This window comes from Vigna unguiculata, chromosome 8 (genome assembly GCF_004118075.2).
Source record: "Vigna unguiculata cultivar IT97K-499-35 chromosome 8, ASM411807v1, whole genome shotgun sequence".
Lineage (NCBI taxonomy): Eukaryota > Viridiplantae > Streptophyta > Magnoliopsida > Fabales > Fabaceae > Vigna > Vigna unguiculata.
This window is the reverse complement of record NC_040286.1, coordinates 171,884-198,480: the sequence shown is the minus strand read 5'-3', so window position 1 is coordinate 198,480 and position 26,597 is coordinate 171,884. Positions and strand designations below refer to the sequence as shown.

General features: G+C 33.9%; 3 protein-coding genes across 7 annotated transcripts; all 3 read right to left on the bottom strand.

The window, feature by feature from the left end:
• Positions 1-3,304: 3,304 nt before the first annotated feature.
• Positions 3,305-4,511, bottom strand: LOC114194199. The gene is made up of 2 exons (XM_028084307.1): positions 3,667-4,511; positions 3,305-3,592 (listed from the first exon to the last, which is right to left on the bottom strand). Exons 1-2 carry the CDS (start codon positions 3,850-3,852, stop codon positions 3,305-3,307), a joined length of 474 nt encoding a protein of 157 aa, XP_027940108.1. The 5' UTR covers positions 3,853-4,511.
• Positions 4,512-4,606: 95 nt separating this feature from the next.
• On the bottom strand, positions 4,607-15,446 carry LOC114194590 (pentatricopeptide repeat-containing protein At1g76280). 3 transcript variants are annotated; one of them, XM_028084922.1, is made up of 13 exons: positions 15,287-15,444; positions 15,162-15,204; positions 14,781-14,982; positions 14,181-14,288; positions 13,621-13,803; positions 11,561-12,004; positions 10,969-11,064; positions 10,148-10,321; positions 9,414-9,641; positions 8,408-8,551; positions 8,112-8,300; positions 7,180-7,299; positions 4,607-5,149 (listed from the first exon to the last, which is right to left on the bottom strand). In XM_028084922.1, exons 3-13 carry the CDS (start codon positions 14,928-14,930, stop codon positions 4,763-4,765), a joined length of 2,223 nt encoding a protein of 740 aa, XP_027940723.1. In that variant the 5' UTR covers positions 14,931-14,982; positions 15,162-15,204; positions 15,287-15,444; the 3' UTR covers positions 4,607-4,762. The 3 variants fall into 3 exon arrangements, with proteins under 3 accessions (XP_027940723.1, XP_027940722.1, XP_027940724.1); XM_028084921.1 differs by having other exon boundaries at positions 14,781-14,965; XM_028084923.1 differs by lacking the exons at positions 4,607-5,149; positions 7,180-7,299 and adding an exon at positions 7,306-7,798 and having other exon boundaries at positions 14,781-14,965; positions 15,287-15,446.
• A 1,451-nt stretch (positions 15,447-16,897) lies between these two features.
• Positions 16,898-23,683, bottom strand: LOC114193680 (BTB/POZ domain-containing protein At2g30600). Of its 3 annotated transcripts, none has more exons than XM_028083570.1 (13): positions 23,512-23,683; positions 22,178-22,995; positions 21,612-21,935; positions 20,775-21,002; positions 20,281-20,442; positions 19,659-19,871; positions 19,522-19,569; positions 19,365-19,423; positions 18,464-18,596; positions 17,978-18,058; positions 17,816-17,896; positions 17,535-17,603; positions 16,898-17,440 (listed from the first exon to the last, which is right to left on the bottom strand). In XM_028083570.1, exons 2-13 carry the CDS (start codon positions 22,967-22,969, stop codon positions 17,222-17,224), a joined length of 2,409 nt encoding a protein of 802 aa, XP_027939371.1. In that variant the 5' UTR covers positions 22,970-22,995; positions 23,512-23,683; the 3' UTR covers positions 16,898-17,221. The 3 variants fall into 3 exon arrangements, with proteins under 3 accessions (XP_027939371.1, XP_027939370.1, XP_027939372.1); XM_028083569.1 differs by having other exon boundaries at positions 22,178-22,991; positions 23,512-23,650; XM_028083571.1 differs by lacking the exons at positions 16,898-17,440; positions 23,512-23,683 and having other exon boundaries at positions 17,534-17,640; positions 22,178-23,248.
• Positions 23,684-26,597: the final 2,914 nt, after the last annotated feature.

The window sequence follows — 26,597 nt, the reverse complement described above, 5'->3', positions numbered from 1 at the left end:
AGGTGAATGGTGAAAATGATGTGGTTAGGGAAGCAGAGGAGGCAGAGGTGAATGGTGGAAATGATGTGGTTAGGGAGGCAGAGGTGATTGGTGAAGAGGATTTGGTTAGGGAGGCCGGGGTGAATGATAAAGAGGCTGTGATTGGTGAAGATCATGTGGTTGGGGATGCAGAAGTTAATGGTGAAGAGGAACAAGATCCACCTAGAGATAGACTAGATGATAGTGAAGAAGAAAGGATGGCTGATGATGATGATGGATTTGGGATGGACAACAATTCAAGTCGCAGAAAGATTGGCCCTATTTTGGAAAGGTGGAAAGAGTTTAAACGAAATTCAAGCAAAGTCAAAAATAAAAGATATGTTAGTGAAGGGTCTTTTGTTACTAATGAAGAAATTGGAGAGCATGAGATAAATGAGGAATACATGAGTGATGACTTAGATTCTGATGTGGACAGTGATGATGGTATTCTTAATGTTGGACCAAAGTTTTCAAAGTATAAACCGGAAGATATGAAGAAGGATTTCAAATTTAAATTGGGAATGGAGTTTAGTTCTCTGAAAGATTTTAAATATGCACTAATGGAGCATAGTGTGTTAAATGGTAAAGAAGTAAAATTTGTCAAGAATGACCACAAGAGAGTGAAGGCTGTTTGTAAGAGAAAATGTGGGTTTTTAATTATGGTGAGCAAGGTTGGAGGTAAGCAAACCTTTAGGGTGAAGACACTGGTGGGTGGTCATAAATGTGGACGTGTTTTTGGTAACAAAAATGCCAACACAGACTGGATTGCTCAATGTTTAATAGACAGATTCATGAATGTTGGTTTAATGACAGTGAATCAAATCATTGATGAAATCAAAAAGACATATAGTGTTGGTATCACTGCTTGGAGGGCTGGAAAAGCAAAACAAATAGCAATGGACAATTTGGTGGGGGATGGACAGCGTCAGTACAATCGTTTATTTGATTATGTTGGTGAATTGTTGAGAGTTAAAGCTGGAACTGTCAAAGTTAAGATCAACCAACCACAACCCACTTTGCCACCAAGATTTGGAAGTTTCTATATGTGCTTAGATGGTTGTAAGCAGGGGTTTGTGGCTGGGTGTAGACCCTTCATTGGTGTTGACGGTTGCCACTTGAAGACAGCCTATGGTGGTCAGCTATTGGTAGCAGTTGGTAGGGATCCCAATGACCAGTACTTCCCATTAGCCTTTGCTGTTGTTGAAAACGAATGCAAGGAGACATGGAGATGGTTTTTGACACTGCTACTACAGGATATTGGTGACATTGATGGTCATCGTTGGGTATTCATTTCAGACCAACAAAAGGTAAAGCAGATACATAATATTGTTTTTAACTGCTTTAAAATTAGTTGTCTGATTATGTCTAATTTCGTATTATATTTATTTGCAGGGACTTATGACTTTGTTTGATGAGATATTGAATGGTGTTGAACATCGTTTCTGTCTGAGGCACCTGTACAGCAACTTTAAGAAGAAATTTGGTGGTGGTGTAGTCATCAGGGACCTTATGATGGGGGCAGCAAAGGCTACTTTTTATGCAGGATGGGAAAAAAAGATGGGTGAGTTGAAAAATTTAAATCCTGATGCTTATAACTGGTTAATTGCAATTCCTACCAAATCGTGGTGTAAACATGCATTCAGCATTTACCCTAAATGTGATGTGTTGATGAATAACCTTTCTGAGTCATTTAATAGCACCATTTTACTAGCTAGAGATAAACCCATTATTAGCATGATGGAATGGATTAGATCATACATAATGAGTAGGTTTGCAACACTTAGAGAGAAGTTGAATGCATATCCTGAAAATGTAATGCCTAGACCCCAAAAGAGGCTAGATAGGGAAGTGGAAAAAAGTGGGAATTGGCTTCCTGTGTGGGCAGGGGATGCTAAGTTTGAAGTCACACAGGGGTTCACAATGGAAAAGTTTGTGGTTGATCTAAGCAAAAGTAGTTGCAGTTGTTACTTTTGGGATTTGGTGGGTATACCTTGTAGGCATGCTGTGGCAGCAATTAACTATAAGATAGAAAATCCTGAGGCTTATGTCCACGCATATTACAAGAGAGATGCCTACCAAGCTTGCTATGGCCCTGAAATTACCCCAATCAATGGCCAACAACTTTGGCCAAAAAGTACTCAACCTGAACTACTTCCTCCAATTTACAAAACCCCCCCTGGTAGACCAAAAAAACTACGAAGAAGGGAAGCTGATGAACATGTCAGTCATTCCAAGCTTTCAAAGAAAAATATCATGGGAAAGTGCAGCAGGTGCAACCAGTATGGTCATAATATAAGAAGCTGTAGAAAGGGCATGAGAAAAAAGGTAAATAATCATCTATACTTTCATTCAATTAATGATATTGTACAACCACAAATCTGAATGTCTAGTACATACTCACATGACAGGGAAACACCCAAACTGGAAGTGGAGCTACTCAAACTAGAAGTGGAACTACGAACGGTGCAGGCCCATCTAACCATAGCTCAACTAGTAGAAGAAGACGCAGACCCATGCTTGTAGCCAACAACAACCAAGGAGAAAGAGCACCAACACAAACAAGAAGCAGATCGGCACAAGTTTTAGGCTCTCAAGCAAGTAGTAATACTGCACAGCCCACATGAAATTGAATGGAGATCCAAACTTTTTTGTTGCTTTATTAAAGAAATCTGTAATAGACAATTACTTTTGACACATTGGGCATAGGGATAGTGGACCACTATTTTGTTTTGGAGCACCACTTTTGTTGCTTTATTAAACTTTGTAGTGCTGTATTTAAAAATGTGGACCACTTTGTCTATTATGGAATACTTTAATGAATGCAATAGCAGGGACCACTTTTGTTGCTTTATTATACTTTGCAGTGCTGTATTTATAAATGTGGACCACTTTCATATAACGCTCTAAATCTCTTGAATACTTTAATTGTCAAAAATAGGTGGAAAAACACAAATCATTTAGTTGTCAAAAACTTATTAAACACATTTATTTTATGCTAATGGCGAATTATATACACTGTCATCTATAAGAACATTTTTTTTCTCTTAAGCTTAACCGTTGCTTTTAGTTATATATCTGACAAAATATTCCAAAATCTATATAAAGTCCATTGATTGTAATTTGAATCCTCTGATTGTAATTTGAAACCTACCAAATACAAAATGTTGTGGATCATAAATATTCTAGACCATAAATATCATTAGTAATACCAAAATGGAATCCAATACTCATATCATTAGTAATACCATTTTCATCAGTACAAACTAATTCTCCAGAAATACAATAACTAATTACAGTTTAACTTGAACAAAAACATAACCACAAATACAATTGAAAATGCCCACGACAGTACAAATAAAAGTTGCAGCAATTTCCCAAATGTTTTCTCTTTTTGCAATTTCCTTTTCAACTTCTCGTTTTTCTTAATCAAGTCCAGTATCAATTTCTCCTTTTCCAAACAAACTTCCTCTTCTTCAAATCGTTTTCCGGCGCCAGCTTCAAATTCCGATTCTCCACCTTCACCTTTACATTCCTCTTCATTAACCCATTCAAAATAATTACAATTTGAATTGGACTGCAAAAAAATTGAAACCATTACAACAGCCACCAAAGCAAGGTTGAGTAAAACAAATGCAATTTCTCACTTACCGCCCAATTTCGACATCTCCAAAATAACCTGCCCTTGTTCTTCACAGTACCTGCCTTTAGGAGCAACAATCGTTCCCCACACCCACACACTTTCGATGCTATTTCTGAACATGACATTGAGCTTTGAGAAATTTTCGAACCACTTTTCCTTTGCCTACAATCAATTCCGGAACTACCACTCTTCATCACCTACGTTTCCCCGCACCAAAGTGAACTGCTCAAGCTCCTCACCAATGATCCAATCTCACAATTCAAAATTTAGGGTTCCAAACGTTACCCTCAGACCCCTTTTAAAACACGTGGTTACTGTACCTGAGTGAAAGTGAAAAACGAGATCCTGACGTGGCACTCCGTCTGCCAGCTTTCTAATAAACTTAACGGAGTTAAAAAATGAGGACGAATTTCATGCGTTTCAGAACGTGAGGGACTTAAATAGCGCATCTTTTGAATGAGGGACGAAAACCAAAAATGGTCGATACTTGAGGGACCAAAAACATAATTAACCCTATTTTTAAAAAAAAAATATACATATATGAATGTTAAACAAGTAAATGCCTATAGTTCTGGAAAGTAAATGTTAGCAACGCAAATTGTGTACCAGTGTAAACATTCAACTCCAAATGCGTGCGTTTGCAACTTGCATGTTGACTTGTGGAAGGGGATTCAGGAAGTTCGTTTAGTTACTATAAAATTCTAAATCTTCGAATTTTACCATTTTCATATACTAGAGTAACCAGAGGTAGCAGACAATCAGCGAGAAGAGAGTTTAAAAGCCATTTCATGTTTAGGTACAAAGTCTATATCTTATTTCACCATACGTGATTCTGAATTATGACAAAGTATTTCAATGTCAAATCGAAATGCTAAACTACTTTCCATTTATTAAAAAAAGACCCACAGTTTACTAAAATTTATTAGTTAAAAAATTGTGCACCAAACGTAAAAAAATTTCAAATTTGGTGCAACTCAGAAAAGTTGAGCTAGTTCCAAAATGATCGAAACTTGTATCCATAGGATTAAAAAATTTAACTCCTGCGCAGAGCTGAATGTGTCTCTATTAAAACTATCTAACTGGGTGTCTTCGTAAAACTCGGGTTCACAATCTTTTTCCTTCCAGTCTTCTTGCCCACATACTTTCATCAGCTGACTCGCAGATTGGGAATCCAGCTATGGCACACCATCTTAAATTCAACAACCCAATTGCAAGTTCATCTTCAGAATCTTCAAATAACTTGAGTATCTGTGACTCAGCAGCCAAATCTTCAGACAGAATGAATTCATTTACAAACTTTTTCTTCTCCCCAAGTATGTTGCCATCTTCAGACATCATACGCAAACTTAATACCTGCAAGGCTTCAATTGCTGTATTGTGAAAACCAGAATTTACATATGCAGAGAACACATAGCCGCATGTTCTTGGATCGGGGGGAACTTTCTCTCGGTGCATACGCTCCACAACGAACTCAATTACATCAATTCTTCCCTAATTCATGGACGAAATTAAATGACATTAGGGCACATTCTAATTCATCAAAAGGATAAAACACACATCTGACTTTTAATCAGGATAGAAATTTTCTTTTCCTGAGCAAGCTAAGTGTGCAGAAATGAACCTGAGTTATAATTATTATTGAAAGGATTGTTTGTAATTGTGAGTTGTGGACACACATGGGTATTCTTATTTAGAATGAAAAAGAGATACAGTCATAAGAAACAAAATCAATAACTAATAATGAGAAATATTGGCCAAGAAACTTTCCTTTTTTATGCAATCAAATCACTCCATATTATCTTTAACTCATCTCCTCAAGTTGAGGCATAGATATCATGAGTCAAGCATGTTACAAATGTCATCAACACAAGACATAAACAAAAATGCTTGAAGGATACTGTGGTTACTGGAGAACACAAATGCCTGGAGGGCACGACGGCTGCAGGATAGCAAAAATGTTTGGATGGCTGTTGGAGGGTGCGGTTACTGCCGAAGAGATAAAATGCTGAGAACATGGTGGCTTCCATTTGGGTAAAAACTGCTTCGAGAGCAAAAATGCTCTGCTGAGATGGTTTGCTAAAGAGCAAAACTACTAGGAGGGCACGACAATAACTAGAGAGCAAAAGTGCTTGGTGGGCATGGCTGCTGCACGAGAGAAAAAATGCTTAAGGACATGGTGGTTGTCGAAGAGCAAAACTGCTTGGAGGGTGTGGTGGCTGCTAGAGAAGAAAAATGCTTTCAGGGTGTGGTGACTGCTGAAGATCAAAAAATGGTCAGATGGCACAATGACTGCTGAGAACCGAAGTGCTTAGCAGGTGCAACATCTATCAAAGAGAAAATAAAATGCTCGGAGTGTGGCAGCTGTTGGCAGCTGTTGGCAGCTGTGAACAGCAAAAATGCTAGGAGAACATGGCAGAAATCATAAAGAAAAAAATCCTCGGGTGGAGTGAAGGCTGTTGAGCAAAAATGCTCAAAGATCATGATGGCTTACAGGGAGCAAAACTGTTCATCGAAGAGCAAAAATGTTGCGGCGATGTTTACTATGAGAGAAAATTAGAGTGACTAAGTCAGGAATAACGAGTTTAGGGAAAAATTCATGGCCCAACAGCGGACTGGTAATAAAATGGGTCAAGGAGGATGCTGCTCTAATACCATATCAAAAGGATTACTTGTAATTGTGTGTTGTGTACACACGCAAGTATTCTTATTTATAATAATAAAGAAGAGATATAGTAACAAAAAACAAAATCAAGAATCAATAATGACAAATTTTGCTAAGATATTTCTCTATTTGATGTAATACAATCATATCATATTTCCCTATTTAATGTATCAAATAAGATCTCTAATAAGTATTATAGCATAACACTTCAATTTCTTGAGAAACATATTATATTATAGCCATAATTTTGGGAGTGATAAATAAGTGACTCCTATAAACTTTGACTCATCCCTCAACCACCCTTGAATATATTAGGAGTTCCACATGGAATAAGATAAGCTCCTTGGTGTGGTACTTAAGCCTAGAGGTTCTCCTTCCACCTAATTGACTAGTCTTCTGTGTTGGACTCTTCCTGTGTTTGAGTACTAACAATTTGTGATTTCATTGAGAGTTGGACTACAGAAAGGGCTCTACCTGTCTTAGGCTGGATTAAGATACAAAACTGAATACTGAGCGAAGCTGTCTCAATGAGAAAAGGCCACCACCAGGTCAGTATCAATAGAGTGAAGTCACTGTTGACATTGGCCCTTAAAGAGGTGACAATGTTAGGGGTATCACATTGAGTAATAAGCTACTTTATGTGGTACTTAAGCCTAGAGGTTCTCCCACCTAATGGACTAGACCTTTGAGTTGGAATCTCCTCTTGTGCTTAAATCCTAATACAACGGTGACAACTTTTACCTAAATTCAACTAATGGCAATGAAGCATTACACATCCCTTAACCTCAGATTTTGAAACAAATTCCTTTTATTTCACCTTTTATCCCCCTTCTAGATTTTAATATGAAAGGTGAAGTACCTTGTAACAAGCTTGTTTAAGAACTGTATTGAACAGCAGTACATCAGGTTGGATGCCATCCAATTTGACTTGTTTCAAAAGATTCAGGGCTTCATCAAAGTTGTCATCTTCCAACAAAATCTGAAACAAACAAACTCCGTATCAAATTGGGATACACAGTTCCAAAAGTAAATTTACAAGTTGAGTAAGACTGATGTCATGGCAACTCATGAACAAAGAGTAAATATATCAGCACATGCACAATGAATGACACGATACAACCATTATAAGCCAACTTTCACGATGACCATCAGTCAGCTGCATGATTCCAGCAATTTGGACATTTCTCTAGTAAAATAGTGTCCTCTCAAGAAAAAATAAGTAAAATTAGTTATATGATCAAGATGAACCAAAGCTTGACAATCTAGAAGAAATCCATGCTTTCCTTAGGCAGTCACTACGTGTTATTTTTAATCCCAATGCCTTAGCCATTACATATCTGAGCAGTGATTTAGTGCATTTTGTACATTCAAACTCCATCCAGCATAAGATGTTCAATGTCTAATGTTATGAAAAAGACAATGCATACTGCACTGTGAGCATAGAGAATGTAACTTTGGAGCGATCTGCAGAAAGGCTCCTGAAGCACCATTTCAACAAAATGTCATCACTTTATTACGTAAATGCTACTAATTCTGCATGAATTCTGTAAATAACATGAAAATTATGTAGTAGTAGAAACATTTAACACCAGATGCACGCATTTGTCAATTATCACTTGCAGGTTGACTACTTGCTTACTGAAGGGGATTAGGAAATGCATCAAGGCTACTATAATAAAATCATAAATCTGCGCATTTTACTCTTTTCACATTAAATCAAGTACAAAGCAAAATCTTTGACTAAATAATAATAATTTGGGCTGGATTATCAGAGATTAAAATGAAATGAACCTTAATGATAGCGGTATATGTACATATCGCTGGACAAAACCCTTTCCGTATCATCATTGAAATCAGCAAACAAGCAGAACTGTAACTTTGTATGATGGTACAACAGTCAATCATTATATTGTATGTCTCAGAGTCCGGGTCGCAGCCACATAACTTCATCTTCTTGAAAACTGCAATCGCCATGTCACTCTGCATATCATGTTGTGGAAAAACTCATATTCCAGTCAGGCATGCATAATAACTCACTTCACAAAGTAGGTGTCAAAATACAAAGTAATGATGTATAAGTCACTCACTTCTTTGGCTTCAACAAGATAATGTAACACTGTGTTGTACATAGGTGTTCCCAATGAAGGGCTTCGATAAATGAAAAGATTCTCTGCCAGGTGTAAATACTGGATCAGCTCTCTTATCATCCCTTCTTCTCCAAGGGCTTTCAACTGAAAAGACAGAATGGACATGTCCAAGTCATAAGCAATGTAAATCAACAAGATACCAATCATGTCTTACCCTAACAAAAGTGATATTTAGATCTCTTAAACTTTATGGTTTTACTCATAATATCAACAGTATGGTTGGGTCTCTTGTAAGTATACTGTAACCAAAAAAATCATTTTCCTATTAAATGAGATTAGATTCATGGATTGGGCGACACCATTCTTTTCTACTAAAACCACATCTTTTAAAAGGTCATCTGCATCAAGGTCTCAATGATTTCACTAAAATATTTATCCTTTAATTTCCTGCACTTCTGTTTATAAGGCAGCGCCATCTATAATCACATGAATTCTTTTATTTCTTTGGTACAACATTTAACGCAAAAATTCTGTTGTTTTTTCCTCAACAAGTATTCTAGTAATACTAAGTTCAAATATTTCATATCTAGTATTCTAGTATTTTCAGTCCATCATCAGCACTGCGAAGCATGTGACATTTCAGTAAAGGTTTCTTTTGACCTTGAGGGACCCCTTCTAATCACAAATAACACAACATTTCTTCATTTCATTCAGACTAGGTTGAATCCTATGATTTCCAACATCCTTAATTACTAAACAGAACAGGTAAAAAGGATTGACATGGTAATGACACACAAAGGGACTAATAAATCCGCATTCTAGTACAAAACCTATTTATTTTTTACATTAATTGCACCCCAGAAAGTGTTACTGACCACTTAGTTGAACCCCTCCATGTTTTCTGAATCAGGCATACAAGTTATTCATACATTTGAACAGAAGAAACCCCTCCAGAGATTTCATTATTCTTAAATTATGTGAAAAAGGAGACATAAATGAAACTTACTATGTTTTTTATTGAAAGATGACTGTGCTTAATGCCATTTGTGACCATATCTTTTTCTATAGCATTTATTCTTTTAGCAGCATCCACCTGTGACAGTATATCACTGTCTTCATAAGGGGCATTTACAACACCAAATAACGAGAATAGAAGCTCACAAGTCCTGATATTAGGCAAAACTTTTTTCTGCTTCATCTTGGCAAACACTTGCACAGCACGTTCAGGTTGATTCTGCAAATTTTAATAAGATAAACAAAATGTAAATGTAATGTATAAATTCAATTGCTCATCTTAATTGGTCCTCTGCAACCCATTGATGAAATAGATAACTTAATATCAAATTGCCACAAGTGCAAACCAAGCAGTAACAAACCTCATAATAAAAAAAACACACCCAAGAATCTTATTTAACTGTATTAGAAAAACAATTGTATGAATTAAGAAGTTTCCCCATTTCATTTTTATGTACATTTAATAATTGCAGTACTATCATACATCACCTTTTATTTTACAAGCATATTATTCAAAACTATAAATAGGATATGAAAGTACATGTATTGGACTCACTCAGTCAAATATTTTAGGAATTTTCAGACCCTTCCTCTCACTCAACATATAACACCTCAATTAGCTATCTTTCAAAAGTCTTATCAAAGAATATAATAAGACATTATAGTCTTATAGACAATAAAATGGTAAATGAAAATTCTGTTTTGAAATTTCATAATTGAGCTCACCAATTCATCGCACGATGCTAGCAAAGCATTATAAGGATGTGGATATAGACATCCAGAAATCTGATTCAGAAAAGCCTCAGCTAAATCTAACTGTAGTGCTTTGCTGCATGTGATTGAAAGTGTTGCTAAAGTTGAATCATTCGGCTTCAAATTCTTCTGCTGCATTTTTTTCAACTGCATATTAAAAGAAAATAATATAAGGCCAAGAAAATTTTTCAGTAGTTAACTTGAGTATTGGCAAACACGAGACCATATAACTGTCACACTAGATCTCACATCAGATTCCAATTTGACAGGATTTGAGGTTCTATTTGACCTAATCTTAAGAGCTAAAAATTTCTGAACAGAACTCCCACAGATAGTTGCTCAAAGAATAAAAAGTTAAATATATTTTTAGTCTTTAAACTTGGACGTGCAAATGAAATTCATCTCAGTCCAAAACTTTGATACATTTTGGTCACCAAAGTTAGAAAATGAATGAATATAGTCCTCCTACCCCAATTGCGCTAAACTTTTTTTACATGTCAAACAGGTTTTAGGATAACATTTGAATTGTTTACACCATTTTGATACGTTACAACTCAAATATCAGCCTGGAACATCGTTTAACCAACCAAAAAAAATTAATGTCAGTGGGTTAAAACGACTATATCCATTTATTTTAAAAGTTTGGGAACTAAAATGTATCAAAGTTTGAAATATGGACAAATTCCAATTTCGCGTCCAAGTTTAGAGACTAAAAACATATTTAACCCAAAATAAATTAAAAAAAAAAAATAACAACAAGTGATTCTAGACATAATTATTGTCACTGAACTCACCACTCCTATGGCATCTCCAAAATTTCCATGAGAAACAGCGGCTTTAATAATACCATTATATGTATGGCAGGATGGCTGCAAACCAAGATTTTCCATCTGAACAGAGAAGCGCCCTTCAAGATGTTAAAATACATTAATATAAACGTTATCAATGGATAAAATTCAAAATTCCCATAAACTTTCATAACTACAAGAAATTTATTTATGCTAAAAAATTGTGAAAGGAGGATGTATAAGGCATGTTAATATTGATATTCATTCGTTATTGAGAATCAACTAACAGAAGCTTTCAATAATTGAAATCTTAGGGGATTTGATGTCTTAAAATTCAATATTTAACATTCTCTATGTAGAGAACCTTTCACCTATGAAGCACAAACTGATAAATACAAAACTTTACGTGTTTGGCAGGTGTTGGAAAGGTTTTACGGTCCATGTTGGAAAGATTTTTGACATTGTGACATTTGAAAGAGGTAAGGTGTCCTTGCTTCATAACCTTTTCGAATCAGAGTCTTGGAGAAAAATATTTTAATCTCTGACCTGTGTTACATGGAGCATTACAGAACATGTACATGCTTAGTGAAATATATACCTGTAACATAAGCTTCCTTGCAAGAATATAATTCTTTTGGTTTGCACACCCATGTATTATGTCATTAAAGGACCACCTCAACACCTTCACAAGTAGTGAGTGTTCTTCTCCATTCAGCCCAGACAATTCAGCACTCGTACAAGAGTCCAATTTTTTTATCTCCTTCAAGTCTGATAGAGTCAAGTCTAGCCCCTTATTTGAAGGCACAGGGATGTCCATTCTAGTAGAATACAACTTCCCATAAACTGTTTTAGCAATAGAAAAGTTTCCCCTGACGGCTAATGACACCATTTGTTGTAGTGTTTTATAAGCAGATTCTAAATCTCCTAACCTTGTAAATGACCAAATGAATTTACGCAGAGCAATGATACTCATGCTATAGTTTTTCATATACTCCTGCCAAACAAGATGGGCTGCTGGCAAGTCTTTCAGCAAAACTGCAAGCTGAGAAACAGGGTAAGTTCAGTGACAGTTGTCCTATGAAAAACAGAGAAAACATTCAAACACAGAAAACATGTTTAATAAAATACAGAGCAATAAAATAAACAGTGTGCTGTCACTTGATTCAAAACCATTTATGATGTCATAAAAGTTAGCAATAGATAGGCCGATTTTTCTTTAAGTTTTAATAGAGAAAAGCTCTTCTGTCAGAAATGCATACAAAGGGTTCCCAGAACTTTGTGTAGGCCGAAACACTCCCACAACAATCTAAATCTCCCTCTCAACCTTATTTGTAGGCAACATGCATGTTTCTCTAATTATATCAATCGCACACTAACTAGATATGGTATTACATATCATTACGCTACCCCCTAAAAATTCACCTTGTCGTCAAGGTAAAACATAGTAGCTGAAAACACCATCTCATTGGGGTTCCAACTGATTCAAGCATGACAATCAAGCCAACCTCACCCTGCACAAGTGAATGACCCCATGCTCCTTTGACATTCTGTTTTCTGCAGTATTTATGTTTATGAGACAGAGAATCATTTTGTAGTTATAATGAGAAAATCTTAGTCTAGCAAACTGCACAATGGCATATACTTGCAACTGAGGATTATCAAGACCCTTCACTTTATTGTTCTTTTGTGACTGGTTGATGATACTACCTAACCCAAAAATCCACTTTTATCATTGGTTCAGTCAGGCGCTTCTTCCCTAAGTAATGCGTAGGGTTGAGGAGAGGAGGAAGAGGATAGGGCAGTTTTTGAGTCAGTGAGAGCTGGAGAGGGTCGATGAGTATCAAAAGGAGGTGGAGGAAAGTATCAGAAAACATTAAACAATTTCTAAATACTTAAAACCATAGCAAACAAACTCTTTTTTTTTGCTGTTTACAAAAGTCAGTTAGAAATAGATTTAAAGTTTTTCAGTAAAATATTTTGACCCCCTGTTATCCAAACATGTTTTCTTTTTCAAATTAAGTTCGAAAATAAAAACTACAAACTTACAAACAGCCAAAAAAGATTATATAATAAAGTTGAAATATATAACAATCTGTCAAGATATCTACATTTCCCTGCTCAATGTCAAGAGATGGTTGAATGATAAATGTCAATGGCAGGAGAGAAAAGCATCATCACCTGTCAATTAATAATTATCATTATACTTAGAAAGGAAGAAGGTGAAAGCTTTCCTTCGGTTAAGCAGAAAAGTTAATATGCAAAATTATGCCACAATTGGAATAGGGTTTTGAATTATCTCTAAGCTTTGCATTATCTGTCTGTTCGGTACATTACTATGAAGTAAAAAGAATGTAATAATAATAGCTGAAATTTCACCAAGCGAAACAACATATAGCCATTATTTGGAATTTAAACCAGAGAAGAACAGGTCCTTGTGCAAACTAGCACGTTTTTTAACAAATACTATCAGGAACATTCACTTTAGTCCAGATCAAGTGGTTGACCTTGAATCACGTGCATATAAATGCTTTCAAACTTAATAATCTATCAAATAAAACAACTTTAACAGATAACAGACAATACTATTCTCAAAAAGAGTAATTTTATTTTTTATTCACAACCATAATAGAATGATGATAGATCTTTCTGTTTGCAAACCTTGAGAAGCTCGGTATATGTAACTTCACTCTTCCCTACCATCTTCTTTTCCATTAAGTCCAAACATTTGTTTGCTTGAATTAGACTCTGCATTTTCGTGCAGGATCCTAAGAGACTATTGTAAAGTGGGAGAACTGGATATAGACATTGACTTCCTCCGAGAAAATCCATGATATCAAAGGCCTGGACATAATATAACAGGTAGAAATGAGAAAAAAACAAAAACCCTCGCAGCTAAGATGAAGCTGATTTACTAATAACTGCCTCATATACACCGTTTAACATGCAATTCAATGTCATGATAAAGTATCCATATATCATATGGAATTGTATTTTCAGAAAGGAAGAAAAACCTTTTTTTTTTTAAAGTCCCTGAAATTGTAGTGGGTTAATCCCAAACCAATGCCCGTAGCATAACCCCTTTCCCCAATACTAAACCCAAGAAGGAAAGAAGCATTAATGAACCTATCCCCTTTCCTCAATACAAAGCCCAAGAAGGAAAAGGAGCATAAAGGAAAAATTTAGTCAATTATATTTCATGTATAAAACTAATAGTTTACCTCCTCCAAGTAACCTCCTTTACAAAGGGCCTCCATCATAAGAGATGAACATATATTGTTCATGCTAACACCTTTTGATTCCATGAATCTCCAAATCTCCATTACAAACTGAAAAAAATAAAACAGGGAAGGAATAAATTTGACATTCAAAAAAGGTTCTACCATTACTCATGGTCAGAGACGTTCAAGGAAAGTGTGCATAGTCATGCAAATACAAAAGTTGAGATAATTTCCTATGCTTCCAACTCACACACGAGAACATAAATATGTTATTAGCCAATTTCCTATGTCATGGACTTTCAGAACTGGTGCAGTTAGAAGCTAATAATACATAGATAAGAATCGGTATTGGATCAATTTGTCAGACTGCCAAGGATATATATATATATATATATATATATATATATATATATATATATATATATATATATATATATATATACTACAAGTCGAGTAAAAATCATTTGTAAAGCCAAGCTTAAAGCAAACTTTAACATGTTGATTTTGCAAACAGAGAAAAGGCTGGAGGGGATTAAAAAAAATGAAATTTGAATATTAGGAATCCAGAAATAAAAAATTGGTTATTTGGGAAATACATACCAATGGATCAGGAGAGCGTGCACAGTACTTAAAAATATGAAGAAAATCGTCTGCTGTTAATAAGTGGGTTCTGGAACCAAAACCCAAAAGTAAGTCTGAAGCCTTCTTTCTCTCACCCGAGCAGAGTGCCTTAAGCACTTGCATCTGCATAGATGGTTCTGTTGCAAATCCAACAAATTCAGGACCTGCATTTTGTTATATACTATGATACCACGTGTTAGGCGAATGAAAATTATCGATTGACAAATTCTTAGATATACAAGTGCAACATTTATGAAAATATCTATATAAAGTGATTGAGCTGCGATTGAGCTGCTATATTAGCAGAAAAGGTATGCATCTTAAATAAATGAAGAGACTCATGAAATGAAGAATGCATACCTGTTTTGGAGGTGCGATTTTGAGAGAAGTGAATTTGAGCCTCCTACAATATAGTAAGCGGAAAGAAGCATTTGGTTAGGTTAGGATAGGAAGAGAAAAAGTAAAATTAGCGGAAAAAGACATACATGGTGTTGATGCCACTTAGATTTACAAAGTGAAATTGAGCGCAGAAAAACCCTTGCTCTGAATCTATGCATATGCGTATGCATGCTTTGCTTTAGCTTTCACTTGTTAAGCACCAGGGTGAGGAAAATCCCGCTGCTTCATAATATCACACTGCTCTGCGTTGCTCTGGTTTTTTTTTTATCTCCACTTCTTAGCGGGTTTTCTTCCTGCACCCCATTATTGCTAACGACATCTCATGCTAATACAGAAAGCCTAAGATACCCTCTTCATTACATCACGTCATCGTTATCATTACTGTCACTTCATTTCTTCACAGAAGAGAATAAAAAGTTCATTCTAAAAAAAATAAAAAAAGTTTTTTTGTATATTTTAAAATATTTGTTCTGGAAAACTTATTTTTAAATATATTTTATATATATTTCAAAAATTTTATTGAAAATTCTGTTTTGGAAAAAATTATTTCAGAATGCATTTTGCATTCCAGAAAACTTGTTTCAGATATTTTTTTTTCTGAAAATTTTATTCTTGAAATCATGTTTAGAAAATTCTACAAAGTTTGTTTTTTAAGATTTTCAGAATAGCTAATTTAAATATCACTTTTATAAAATGTAAAATAACCATTTTAAAATTATGGGAATGCATGTAAAAATTATGGGAGTGTAAGAGAGTTTCTTTTAACACTTCCTTTCCATGGGTTCTGGATCTTCAGACATACTATGTATAGTAGAGAGTTTCTTTTAACACATTTTTCTTCTTTTTTTTCTTCTACATGTATTAGTAAACCAGTATAACTAATTAAGAATTCAACATGAATAATCATGTTTAATTTTTTTTATTTATTATAAAAACATTTTCATTTTCTTTTAGGTCTGATTAAAATCTTGACCAATTTTGATGGTTTCATCCAACACTTTATCTGTTAATTTTCCGTAATTTATTAATATACAGTTATATTTTATAAATTAAATAAACCATCATTTTACTTAATAATTAAGTTATAGAAACTCGTTTATATGCCTATTCCAATGGTTGACTTTATTTGGAAAATTTTGATTTAAAACTTAATTCTAATTGTAATGGATTCATTAACAACATTTAAGTGTTTTACAAAATTAATTCACAACTAGATTGCTTTACGTCAATTGGAGGTATCAACACATTTATCGTATGAAAATAACTGAAATACGTGCAAAAAAGAAAAATGTTTTCAAATCATTGATACAAATTGGTGAACATTAATACATTTTCTATACATTATTGGACTTTATTTTGCTTCAACAGATTAATATGGGAAACGTTTGTTGTGCAACCATCTTATTATAAATTTCACGTGGAAACAAATTAAAATATACTATTCGAGTGAGATTTCTAATTGTCTATTTTAAGTTAATAATACAATAAAAATATACACGGACATAATAATGCACATGCCTTGATTGTGATTTTTTTTATTCAACATTAGGTATCAAATTTCCTCCTTTATTTGGAGAAAATATTGATTAATAATTTTCAATCTATGAATGAGAGAATACGATTGACTGTTTCCTGTACTTAATATATTAACTCATATATAAGCTAAGTTATCGTAACTTTAAAAACAAATATTTCAATTTACAAAATTTCGTGATTTATTGCTATCAATTCCAATATAAAATTTATGAATTCACCTCCATTGTTAACGAAAATCAAAGTTTCTTCTCCAGCTGGTATTTTATTAAAAGACGTTGCGATGAAGAGCAACCTCTATGACTAAGTTTCTTGTAATCACATTTAAAAAAAGCTACCACTAAATTGTGAAATTTGACTTCTCTTGAAACAACAAACCTTCTTCCATGACTTAGCAAACCATAATGTACATGACGGAGGTGAATTGTATGTATTTTGGGAAAGTATGGTGGTGTTGGCATGCTTAACGGTAACGAACCAAAATCTTTTCAGAGGAAGTAGCCATAGAGTTCCAAGTAACAAATGCAGAAATTCCAGGGATTGGTGGCATCGGTGGTGGGTCCAGTGAGAACAACCCGGAAATACCTGAAAGGAAGCAGAGCGTTGGGGCCAACTATCGGCCAAGAGGCAAACTGACCCGGTTTACATACGCTCCGATCATTTTCATGGACCCTCAAATTCGTCCAGCTCTTTCCCTCCTGTGAGCCCTGAAATTTTTACACACCATAACTCGTTAATATTTCCCTTTAACGTATAAAAATATTAGGACAGAAACCCTCCACAGTTCAAGGGACTGTTTACCTGAATGTTCCAACATCTGGGGAAGGCCTTGGAACCGTCCTGCCTTAGGGTATAGTAGTTGCACATAAGCTGCATCCATCCATTTTATTAAGAATGTGCATTACATCTAACAGAATGTGCATTACATCTAAGAAGTAAGGATCCATTCAAATTGATAAATGAGGTTGGAGAGCTGCAGTAAAATCTTTAAGCATCCACTACTCGAAGCGCATGACCAAATGGGAGTACTATTATTAAATGGTAGTAAACATACATGCATACATAATCAACATATTTCATACCTGATGATCTTGGCCAAGATCAACCATCCACCAGGTACAATTCTGCCCATTTTCCAAGCGGGGCCCGGCAAAACATGTTCCCTGCGATGGTCACATGAAGTTAGATACCGTACAATAAAATAAGAGTTCAACAGTCAATTGTAGTTAAAATGCTTAGCATACCTGGTAGGTTCTAGAGACCAAAACCTTGGGATCAGTGTATCTTGAGTGGGGGCTGCTGGCTGTTATGGTAATTTTCCTGGGCTGCCACATACAAGTTTTAGTTAAGGGAATGCATAAACAGTTAATTCGTAAGACCTTAGCATAACAACTCCTAAAGAGAAGATTTAATTACTCATTCAGCTTCTATACCTATACAATCTCAAGGCTTCTATACCTATACAATCTCAAGGTTTTAAAGTCCTTGTACCTAGAAGGCACTTCCTTTGAGTTCCTACAGATAACCTTTTTTAACTGTTTTATCTCTGTACATACGTCTTTTAATCTGCTTTAGTCCCTACAATTTTGGACAATAGGACTTTGTAGGGACGAAAATAAGTAGGTTTTAGGAATGAAAACTAAAAAACGAAGATTGTATATGATATATAGACCATATAAGTTATTAAACCAAATAAAAATGAAGGGGGGAGAGATAAATTAGAAGTATACCTCTGCCAAAAGAGGATTAACCCAAGGGTGTTCACCATAGGATGTGCCAGCAAAATACAGAACTCCGTGGTCATCCCCATCGCAAATATACTGGAGTTCCTTATAACTGGACCGTCTATGTTGGAATCGAACACTATAATGAAAGTAAGCTAACTATTGTTAGACGTGTTCTTCTCTAGGAAAAGAAAAATGAGAGTAATTCATAACGTAAATAGAAAAATCATTAGTCACAACTTAGAAGTTCAAAAACTTATAAAGCAAACAACAACTCCAAATACTCCCAAATTGTTATCCAAGTATCCCATTTCGGATAAGAACGCCAATTTAATTTAGAAATACTTAGAAAACCCCAAGTGTCCAAGAAACTAACGAATACCTTATAATACCATCCTCAAATCATATACTTATATGATATACTCATTTTCAGTTTTCCACGGTCCACTCTTCCAATATTTCCTTTCCCACATCCATTATTATATCCCTACTTCAAACTCACCAGCATGTGCCCTAGAACGGCTATTTGGAGGAGGAAAACAAGGATAGAAAAAGAGGAAGGATAGAGTACGAAGCTTGAGAGAGAGAGAGAGAGAGAGAGAGTGTGTCACCCAATAGATTATGTCATCAAATTCTTGTACGGGTCTTGAATAGAAATCCTCCTCGATAATCCAAGTCAACCAATAAGTTTGTTTTAAAAAAAATGAGAATAACCCAGAATTAATGAATCCATAATCATAATACCTTATTTAATAGGATTACAGATGATTTCTCACAACCAAATAAGGTAATGTTATTTTTTAGAGAGGCTACAATCTAGATGTTGAAACGTTACACAACCAAAGTGCACTGCATGACTTAAAAGCCCCAATGAAGAAGCTGAGGCAAACTAAAGCGAAAAACTTACTTCTCTTCATTTTCTAGCCCTGCCAGCCCACAATTAACAAAATTGATTGCCTCATTAACCTGTAACAAATAAAATAACACAATAGTTATTCAAAATAAGATTTACACGAATCACATTACACATACAGCCTGAATTGATTCAGAGACAGCAAACTTACAAGATTTTGGAAAACAGGGATATGCTGACCAATGTTGCTATTCTGCAACTGCACATTAATTACAAAAATAACATTATAGTTAGAACAAGTAAATACTATTTATGTAAGGTATTCATAGGTGCCTCAATGTTACCAACCTTCTCAAGTAAGGAATATTGTAGCAGTGGAAATCTCACGAACGGCAACAAGTCATGGACTAACTGAAGCCTCTCACCAAAAAGGAGTTCGGGTTTCGAATTTACTATTAACTCAGCCACCTCTTCCCACCCAAACAACTCTTTAGAATTCATGCCAAACATTAGAATTGCATTAAGAACTTTCTCTTCAGATGTTACTGTCAGATCCGGATGCTGCAAAATCCAAATATAGGTCAAGAAATTATAAGTTATATGACCTAATACTGCAAAATTATACCTACTGGGACAGACAATTTTGCTGATGAATAAATTATATCTAATCTAGCATTCAGGGGATTAGAAGAGAAATTTATTGTTTCAAATGAGAGAAGTTATATCTACAATTCTCATATAAAACAGCTAAGGCCTCCTCAGAATTTCATACGCAGAAATTCAATAAAATCATGTTTTTAAATTCAATGGCATGTATAGATAAGTAGATCTTCAATCCTTTATTGTTTATGCCACGCTACTAACAAAACTTTTCTGCTTTACATTAAGCCAATGTAGATCCATGATCTTTTGGATATTATGGGCATTACTTGAATTTACCAAAAAATGAGCATCATGACAAGAAACACACCTTAATGATATTGATTAATGTTGTCTCATCTAACAAAACAAAGTCAGTACTTGCACTGGTATAATAGTCAAAGTTCATGGAAATTCTCCTCTGCAATGATTCTTTAATAAGTCGGCACGATGGGATTGATGAAACCACTTGGACAAGTGGACATACAGAGTCCTGCAACAAAGTTCAACGGTTAGCTTCAAAGGCCACGGTATTATTAGTTGCCAAATTTGTCTGCTTCCTCCATTGAATTTGTGTGTAACAGAAAAACTTTGTTGTATGACCTTCACCCAATAGAAGAACTTCATCCCTGCATATAATATGTTGACGAGAAGTATCAATATCTTAGAGTTGATTACTATAAAATGTATCTCTTCTTTTGTTTTCACAACTCCGAAACCGCAACTCTCTTCTCCAAACAGTTAGTTCAAGTGGCATCCACAGGATAAATGATTCTAACTTCCAAATAAGTACTGATTTCCGTTGAGTGAAGATTACCAAACTACCTCTGAGAGACATTCTAAAAGCATTTTGCAGCATTCTTGTTGAAGAAAAGTCACTCCAAATTGATCAGCTAATAAAAGGAGTTGGAGCAACAAAGCACCAGAATCAATAACTTTATCATGCAATTGCCCATCATATAAACAGTCGAGCATAGCCCTGAAAGCTTCTGGTGGCACATCCCTTAAAGTAACCTCCGAGGACACGCTTTCACTCATTCCATTTGTGAACATCTGATAAAATAACGGGATCTTTAACTAATAGCTCAAATTGACAGTTGCAAAAATACATAACCACTAGGTAAAACACAGCATAGTTGTTACTTGCATAAATAGAAATTTATGATGCATAAAGATAAGACAAATACTTGTTTAAATTGCATTGCAAAGACACAAGTAGAACACAGGTCATTGAAGAAATTTACAACAGTATTGAGGTGTACATTAATTAGCCTCACAAAATTAAATTTGTAACAAGGCATGTTGATTCTGAATAACTTGATTTAATGCTAAACATGAAAATCGTTTTATTAACTAGATTGAATTTGTAGTCATTCCTTAGACCTCAGAAAGTCAAGTTGTTACCAGAAGATATACCTCCACTGTAGAAAAAATAATTTAAGAGACTTGTAACTCTTTCAAAGGTTTTGCTGAGTATATAGTTTTTCATTTACAAAATTAACTCTCTTATAATTAAGTTTAACTAAGTTAATACTTCCTCCATAAAAGTAGAAACTTATCTCTAAGCAAATAAATATTAATTCTTTGGATCTTAAAAACCACCCCCAAAGGGAGGAGATGGCAGCTAACATTAAATCTGACAAGATTGTGAAATTGGCTCACCCGAGCAAAGGGGATACTCCATAAGCTGAGAACAATTTTATGTGCTTGTGCAATGAGCCCATAACTCTCAATGTAGATGCTTACGTCACTGAACTGGCCTGTTAATTTCAATTGTCTCAGTTGATGAATGTTGATAGGAAGTGAGGGCAAAGTTGAACAATGAGGTCGGATAGATGGATAGGTTAGCTCCACATTCTTTCCCGTGTCCAACAACTTCTTATCTAGCTTTAAGCGTTCCATAGTCTCTTCACACTGCTTCACCAGTGGCATCACTTCAAACTGTACGCTTAAAGCCCTCAAAGAACAAAGTTGTTCCTGTGGAATCTACATGATACAAAGACGCAATCACCTTGAGAATATAAATATCAATAGGAATTTAACGGGTACAATACAACACATCAAATTAAATTAAAATCACCAGGAAAGAAGTAAGATAACCAGTTCGACAAAGTCACAAACTTACCATGGTGATAAAAAAATAAACATGAATATACACAGAAAACTGATGATCTCAATTTCCAGGTTTAACATCAACAATAACAAATATAAAACTAATAAGGTATTACCTGGGTCCAGCCCACGTAGATGTAGTGAAGCAGTGCATGGAAAAGCGGATACGGTACAGTGGGTATGTTGATGACAAATGAGGAGGAGCACACAGGAAAGTTTCCAGATGCAGCTAAAATTGCCTTATGAGAAGGAACGGGCTTCTGCTCTTCACCAACTATGAATAACACATCAGACAAGTCCCAACTCTCAAGGAAATTTTTGAGCCCCCATTTGTCATAATCCATGTGTTTGTAATTGAAAGAGTCTGCTGCATCAAGCTCATCCTCCACTTGATAATCACCAAAAACAACATGCTTCGAAAGGGGCATATGAGTGTGGGTTAAGGACAAAACATTTACATTTCTATACTTAACATGTTTATCCCAGCTGCTGAGACCAATATACTGAACATTACAATTGGGACAAGAATCTAACCACTGGAAAACAACATCCTGAAAAGGGTATTTGCCATTGCCTATGCTAATCAAGCCATCGTAGATGCTGATCCAGTAACTCTGAAAGGAGGAGGAGCAACAAAGGCCAACCCCTGCGACATCGACAACAGCTTTTCCATTGACCTCAATTCTGAGTCGGCGATTCCTGTGACTCCCCAATATGATTGTGTAGTGAGGACTGCTATCTCTTTTATAATGGTAACCCTGGCTTCCCACATTCTCCCGGAAAACCAGGGTAACATCATTGCAGGCGAATGCTTCAAAGGCCACACAACCTCGACCTGCTTCCCGGAATTTCAAATCCTCTCTCCAGGCGCACTCAAATGGCGCCACGGTCAGAAACTTGGCCGACATGTTTATTCTTCGACACCGAACACTATCTACCAATATGCAATATTGTATGTTTAAAAATAGGGAATGGATGAGTAATCTAACTTTTGGAGTATGAGAAGGAATGAGAACAGTTAAATACAATTTATAACAGATAGATATGTAAAACAAACATCACTATCTGAATAAAAGATAAATTGCCAGAAACAGGCTACTAGAAGCTTTCAGACTTGACCCCAAACAAATAATAAAGGCAGAAGAAACAAGGAAAATAGAAATAGCAGGAGTTGTTGGGTGGATGAATGGATCTCATTCTCAATCCTACGCCACATCCTTATCCAAACAAATACAAACTAAAAGCATGAAATATCTATGCTGACTAAGATCCTCGTAAGGAAAATGAACAAAAATGATTTCGTAAACATCACTGATTGTCATGTTGTGCGTATCTTTGCCTGATTGGACATGAGTAGGACCATCCTCGTCAGCTAATTGCTCGGTCTCAGCCTCGCCATTCATATTTCACATCAAAACTTTAATTATTAATTTGTTAAAACAAAAATTACCTTCCGTACTGCTAAATCGCCATGGACTTTTGTTATGGTGCCATGGCACCGTTGCGCGCGTAATCACCCTGCCTCTGCGTGTGGCTGTGGCTGTGCTTTGTGGATCATTTCCTAACCTCACACCCAAACCTATCCCCAACTGTTACCTCTTCACCTAGTATGTCCTGTCAGATCTCGATCATTTCATCTTTTCATAAATTAATTATCAACGCATTTTTCTTACCTATTAATTACTATTAATTACAAAGTGAAAACATATTTGTTAAGGCATGTGTTATTTTATTTAAATAATAAATAATATAATTATAATTATAAAAATAAATGTAAATAATTCTTATAATTTATTTTATACATAATTCTTTTATTAAAAATATTTATTTCATTTTTTAAATATGAATATATATAAAAAAAAAGTTAAATTTAAAAAAATGTTTAAAAGATAAAACGAATAAAATAATTATTTTAATTTAAAAAACCATTATTTATTAAAAGGTAAAAATGAAAAATATGTTTATAAATTATATTGAAATAAATTTTAACTAAAATAAAATCATAAAATCTTTATAAATAAACATTATACTCTAGACTAGTGTAGAAAAACATTTTTTCCAACTGTAAATATTTGTTTTGTAAAATCTTTTTCCAATTCCTAGATTGTCTACCTTCATTATTAGAGTGTCTCTGCCAGAATACCAGTGGTGGATAGTCTTAATTTAGTGTTTAATGTGTTGGCATGTATTGAATCTAATGCATCTAGTATAACTTTAGTGAAGCTAGCACTATTCACAAGTCTTTTTTACGTTTAAGTGTGTTTCACGAAAGTTAGTTAAGATAGTTATGTTACTTTATTTAGGAATATGTAACGACAATTGTAATAATTAATAGAGAGTTGTAAGTTTAATGTATTTTGAGTTGCAAAAAGTTCGAGAATCTTTAAGTTGTAATCTTTGGTTCATAAATAAAAGTTCATTACTACTTCAATTGAATTGTATTCTTTTTTTTTTTTCTTTTTTCATTAATCTTCTATGATCATTTGTAGTGTCTTTCATTATTGTCATATTTGTGTTTGTGTTGGTAGCCAAGTAATCAATTTGTTAAGTATTTTTCTTCAATTGATCAGTGTAATGCATATATAATTTAATCATCATGACATCTTTGAAGTATATGATTAAGAAATTCACTGGTATAAATAATTTTGAATTATGACAATGGAATATGAGTGATTTACTAGAACCAGATGATACAACAAACTCCAAAAGTTCTAAGTAATTTTGATAATAATAAATATTATTAAGTGATGTAAGTGAATGTTATTAATTGTTTAACATGTTTAGTTTTGTAAATAAAAGTATTTTAAGATAATAAACTTAAGATATGAAGTGTTATCACAGGAGTAATTGACAAATATCTCGTTTATCATTTACGGTATATCATTTTATAGTGTTGTTTAAGTGTTAAATGCTTTTTGCTAAATTGAAAATTATATTTGATGCGAGAATAAGATAAATAAGGTTCAACGACTTATTTATCTTTATGTTAATCCTTTCAATGTCTCATTAACCAAATTTAGGAAACAAATAATTATATGATTATGTTTAATTTGATGTTAATGTTATATTTGTATAATTTACTTGAAAAGTTTCTTTTATCATATACATTCTTAATGTTAGAGAAGAACATCAAATCATTATAAAGCAAACATTCTTTAATCTCAAGATGAAAGATAAAAATCAAAATATCAAATGATCAAAATTTTGTGAGAAAGTTATGATACTCATTTAATGCATACTTTGACTTTACTCGTCTAGTCAACCTTCCATTTGAATCATCTAATGAAAGTACTCTTCTAGTAGGGATATTCGACATTTTGTAAAAATAGATATAACTTGTAAAAATGCATATTACATGAGTTGTCTATTGTATATTTATTATCGTCTTTAATCTAGCTCACCCATTATTTATTTAATCCTTGTTCAAATATATTGTTTAATCATTCTTAATTTAACTGAGTAATTGTATTAATGACTTGATTTTCTTGTTTCATTATAAATTTTATTATCATCAAAACATATATATTGTCAAGCTCTTCCAATAGGATTTTTCAACATCTAATACTAACACCATGCCTTGAAAAATTGAAGAAGAACAAGTAAAAAAAAAACACTTTGAAATATAGAGTATTAGATATTTCTTTTTATTTATATTGCATATAACTTATATAGGATTATTTTCCTTTTGTAAAAATTATAATTATAAAAAGGATTACACTTAGTCTCGTATAAGTCAAGCCTTAGTAAGACACTCGGTTAATCAAAGAACATATATCAACTCTTCATACAACTACAATCACCCACCAAGTGCCAAATGTTATAAACATTTCAAAATAGCAAAGATTGTCCAATGTTAAATTCTTTTCTAGACGTTGAGAATTTTAAATTATTTTTAATCCAACATTGTTTTGGATCATGAGATGCGAGGGGTTTATACATTTATAAATAAAACCCTTGCAACAAATTTAGAAGGATAAGATTACAACAAGATTATAGACAAAGCTCAAAAATTTGTCCAAGACGAAATTTGTGATATAGTCTATATATAACTCGAAGCATTATTCTCATTAAATATTGAAAATATAGTTTCTAAATAAAATTACACTAAATAAATGTTATAAAGTACATAATGTTGCTTTAAATTTTGTAAATAATGCGCTAGATAGGAGAAGCATCATTCATTTTATTTTTAACGAGAAAATATGATTTATTAGTTTTTTAAGTAATAATAGTCGATGAATTATATTAATTTGAAGAAAAAATGATACATAGTTATTTAAAATATTTATTTGTGTCTTCATTATTACCGTGTTAACATGTACATGTACTTATTTTTTTATTGATTTTAATTAATAATTTTACATTTTTTGTATAATTAATAATTTTAAATATATCTATTATAAAACGAAATTTAAATTTTCAAGTTGCTTTAATTTTTATTATTATATATGGTAGTTACTTTATTAAATATATAACTTTTCAGGTTTAGAGTTAATGATATGTCATAAATTAAACATTTACAAGTCATTATTATTA

What these genes read in the sequence shown, in the direction of transcription:
- LOC114194199 (XM_028084307.1), bottom strand. Translation starts at nt 3,852, where the DNA reads ATGAAGAGTGGTAGTTCCGGAATTGATTGTAGGCAAAGGAAAAGTGGT. An exon ending in GGAGATGTCGAAATTGGGCG is followed by an intron (nt 3,593 to 3,666) that starts GTAAGTGAGAAA and finishes ATTTTTTTGCAG; the next exon opens with TCCAATTCAAATTGTAATTA.
- LOC114193680 (XM_028083570.1), bottom strand. Translation starts at nt 22,969, where the DNA reads ATGTCGGCCAAGTTTCTGACCGTGGCGCCATTTGAGTGCGCCTGGAGA. An exon ending in TGGTCTCTAGAACCTACCAG is followed by an intron (nt 17,897 to 17,977) that starts GTATGCTAAGCA and finishes TGACCATCGCAG; the next exon opens with GGAACATGTTTTGCCGGGCC. An exon ending in CCAGATGTTGGAACATTCAG is followed by an intron (nt 17,441 to 17,534) that starts GTAAACAGTCCC and finishes TAAAAATTTCAG; the next exon opens with GGCTCACAGGAGGGAAAGAG.
- LOC114194590 (XM_028084921.1), bottom strand. Translation starts at nt 15,370, where the DNA reads ATGCATACGCATATGCATAGATTCAGAGCAAGGGTTTTTCTGCGCTCA. An exon ending in CAAGGAAGCTTATGTTACAG is followed by an intron (nt 11,065 to 11,560) that starts GTATATATTTCA and finishes TTCTCTGTTCAG; the next exon opens with ATGGAAAATCTTGGTTTGCA. An exon ending in TTAAACAAGCTTGTTACAAG is followed by an intron (nt 5,150 to 7,179) that starts GTACTTCACCTT and finishes TCCATGAATTAG; the next exon opens with GGAAGAATTGATGTAATTGA.